The 3,474-nt window shown below is 53.3% G+C and overlaps 1 protein-coding gene across 1 annotated transcript in view; it reads left to right on the top strand.

Annotated features, from left to right (window-relative positions):
* The window catches only part of TDRD9 (tudor domain containing 9), a 101,947-nt gene extending 99,101 nt beyond the window's left edge, over positions 1-2,846 (top strand). Inside the window, exons 36-37 of the mRNA XM_077776533.1 lie at positions 786-858; positions 2,089-2,846. Of these exons, the coding sequence (XP_077632659.1) occupies positions 786-858; positions 2,089-2,190 (175 nt within the window). The 3' untranslated portion in view covers positions 2,191-2,846. The remainder of the gene's footprint in view (positions 1-785; positions 859-2,088) is intronic.
* The last annotated feature ends 628 nt before the right edge of the window (positions 2,847-3,474 follow it).

Here is a 3,474-nt window from a genome sequence, read left to right as displayed (position 1 = left end):
GGGCCGGGGGGGGGGGGGGGGGGGGGGGGGGGGGGGCGGTGCTGCCTCTGTCTCCTTCCTGCCAGATTTACTACTTGCGCTGAGTGTTGCCACACAGGAGGGATTTTCGCCCTTGGTGCCACGTCAGGGAAGCTCGGTCTGGTGGCCAAGATGCTGGTTGTCGTGGCCAGTCTGTCCCTGGTAACGCCTGGGTCCTAGGCTGTGCTGCTGGGGGACATGGGGAGGGATAGCTCACTCCACAGTTCTCACCCAAAGTCTGCGGTTCTTAGTGAGTGAATCCTTATTAGCTTGTTCACTTTGTGTTAATTTCCAGAGTTTTCAGATGTTTGGGGTTTTTTTTTTTTTTTTGACAGTTTTGTCAAATTTTATAGTTTAGGGAGCAAGAAGATTTCCAGACCTCTTTATTGTGTCATTGCTAGAAGTCTCTAGCAGCTCTCTGCCTTTCTAAGCTGATGGCGGTTCCGCTTGTCACAGGTGTCTAGAGTAGAGGCCATAAAACACCCTGCAGCATCCAGGATGCAGGGATGTGTGGTGACAGGGCAACTCCGCTCGCGGTGGGGGGGGGGGACAGCAGGGGACGAGGGCTGGTCTTAGCGCCTGCGTCACTCCATGTCTTCCCTGGTTTTGAAGGTACAGTGGGTTGAAATGTCCGCTGGTCGTAACTTCGTACATCGTGACCTTTAAAAAACTTACTGTAGTTATAATTCTGGATTTAAAATATTTTTTTAATCCAAGTGTTGTCAGTCACTGTAATTAAGATGAATTATTTCTTTTTTAAATTTTAGTTTGTTCTGTCAGTTGAAACCAAGACAGAGGATCGTCCCTAAGTGGCACGAAAAGCCGTACGAATGGAATCAGGTGAGTGGGCAGTCGAGAGCCGTGCGGCCGCCTGCCCGGGAGTGATGGGCTCGGGGGCTCGGGGGCTCGGGGGCTCGGAGCAGGCGCAGCCGCGGGGCCCAGGAGAGTAGCAAGGACAGGCAGTGTAGACGGTCCTGCTGAGTCACGGGGTAGCATCACGGACAGACTGGCAGCCTCTAGATGGCGTGCCCTCCGTGATGCCTGGGCCCACTGCCCTGCGACTTGGAGTGAAGCCGTCCCGGCCCGTCGGCGTTGACCCTGCGTGCGTGGGCTGACGGCGTGCCCCACGCCAGGTGGCTGACACAGCAGACATTTACTCTCTCATGGTTTGTGGAGGTCAGGGCACCAGCACAGCTGGGCTCTGGTGGGCCCCATCCTCGCTTGCAGGCCCGGGCACCATCCTGTGTTCTCACGCGGTGGGGAGTCTCCTCGTAGTTCTTCTTGGAAGGGCTCTGGTTCCGTCGTGGGGCCCTGCCCTTGTGACCTCAGGGAACCCCGTTCAGCTCCCCAAAGCCCATCCCCAGACACCACTGCACTGGGGATTTGAACTTGAACATAGGGATTTGTTCGTAGCAGCTGGGAAGTAGGGCAGGGCCCATCTGGGGCACCTTGACTTTTACTACGTGTAACGTTCACAAAACACAATACAGTCTGACTTGAGGGGGAGGAATGGAGGGAGGGGTTTGCAGCTTTGATTCCAGAGTCCGGGGCATCTGCGTGGCCGAACCCACTGCTGTGTAAGTGACAGACGCCCCTGAAGGTGGTGCTCTCCCTCCTGAGTCCACTGGGGACTTTCCTTCTCCCCTGTGCACCGATGGGTGTCCCTCTTCAGAGCCCTCAGGACCAGGCCTGGAGCCAGCTCTCCTGCAGACTCTGTTCAGAGGCTTCATTTGAGAGCAGAATTTTGCTTTGAGGTTGATGTGCTTTAGAAAGCATACATACTTAAAAGCCGATAACGAAGCCACAGTTGCTGTGCATGGAGGATGGAGCGCGCATGAGCTTTGAGTGAAGTTGCCGGGTTACGAAAGGTGGCTTGTCAGACACATGGCATTGAGCGCCGTGGGAGATGGGGGCATTCTGGAAATACGCTTGGAAACCAAAAGGCTGCTTTCTGCCGTCTAACGTGTCTGGGTATATGTGTGTGTACTTTAGATCATTCGTTTTATTTGCTTATGTCTCGCAGGTCCACCTTCTAGAACGGTCTGACTGGTCCTTTTGTCTGCCCCTCAGGTGGATCCAAAGCTGGTCATGGAGCAGGCTGACCGAGAGAGCAGCCGAGGGAAGAACACCTTCCTCTACCAGCTTCACAAATTGATTGTTCTCAGTGCCTAGGTGTGCCGGCGGGCTGTGCCCCGGCTCCTCTCTGAGGGAGCGGATCCAGCACAGAGCGGGCCATTAAAGGCTCCGTCTGCAGACTGACTTTTCTCTGTATCTGAGCATTACAGCCTTTGCCCGCTGCATCCAAAAGGTCTTCCCCATCCTGGTTCCTCTTCTCTGTGGGTGGTGGCTGGAGAGTGGTATTTCTGTTCAGGTGGGAAGGATTGGAAAGTCTGCTCTTTTCTAGAAATAGAAAATCACCATGTTAAAGATTCTGAGATAAAACCATTCTGAAAGAAGGCTTTGTGTGGAAAAAGAGCTATATTTTGCTTTAAATTTGTTAAAGTAAAGAGGTATAGCTGATCTTGCATGTAAGGTTCCAGAATGTGCTAGTGTGTTCTATTTTGTTATAGTGATTTAAACCTGGGATACAGGCAGAACCACAAACACCAAACCCCACAGTGGGGAGCTGCGTGTTTCTCAAAACCATGTGGCATTCTCTAATTTTCTTTTCCACGAGGGAAAATATTTACTTTTGATAAAACTAACTTCAGTGTGTACATTTTACATTTTTACTTACATTGCAATTTTGAGTCCAGATTTTGGAAATCAGGGAGATCACCTGGCAACTAGTATTATCTGTGTTAAAGCAATAAAAGCATTAGACTTCAGTTTCTGTTTCTGACAATTTTTAGTCAGAGAAGATTAAAACGTATTTCATTCTAAAACCTCTGAATTTAGAAAACTGGTAAAGGTGTACAGGCCTGTTTGTGAAAACAACTCCCGTCAGTTAGGGCTGCATCAGAGGGCGGCAGCAAGCGGTCCCTGGTGGCCTCCCACGGGGTCAGAGGTGCTGACGGGAGGGTCCGCAAGGATGCGAGGAAGGATTAGGGGAGCGGTCGCCTAAGCTGGCTCGTCCCCGTCCCCGAGGGCAGCTGAAAGCCCGTGGGAAATCCGAGGAATATGTGTTTGGGGGCCGTGGGGAGGTGGCAGGAGCTCGTAGGGGACTGGGGAGCTGCCACCTGCGGGGCTTCTGTGAACCGGGGGCCCGGCGCTGCGTGCGTCATCTGTCACCCGTGTCTCACTTGTGCCCCGGTCTCAGCTCTGAGCCCGAGTGGGGGTTTCTGGGAGTGCACTCCCAGCTGGAGGCCGGAGGGGGCCTGAGGGCAGCCGGAAGTCTGCCTTTTCAGAAAGACTTTCTGTGAAAAGAAGCAGGAAGAAGCAGGGTATTTCCCCTGCGGCTTGCTCTTTGCTTTGGCTGGGAGGGGAGAGAGGGGGGGGCCAGGCACCCACCCCGCT

This window comes from Crocuta crocuta, unplaced genomic scaffold, assembly GCF_008692635.1.
Source record: "Crocuta crocuta isolate KB4526 unplaced genomic scaffold, BGI_CrCroc_1.0 scaffold8, whole genome shotgun sequence".
Classification (NCBI taxonomy): Eukaryota; Metazoa; Chordata; class Mammalia; order Carnivora; family Hyaenidae; genus Crocuta; species Crocuta crocuta.
This window is presented reverse-complemented; position numbering and strand designations above follow the sequence as displayed.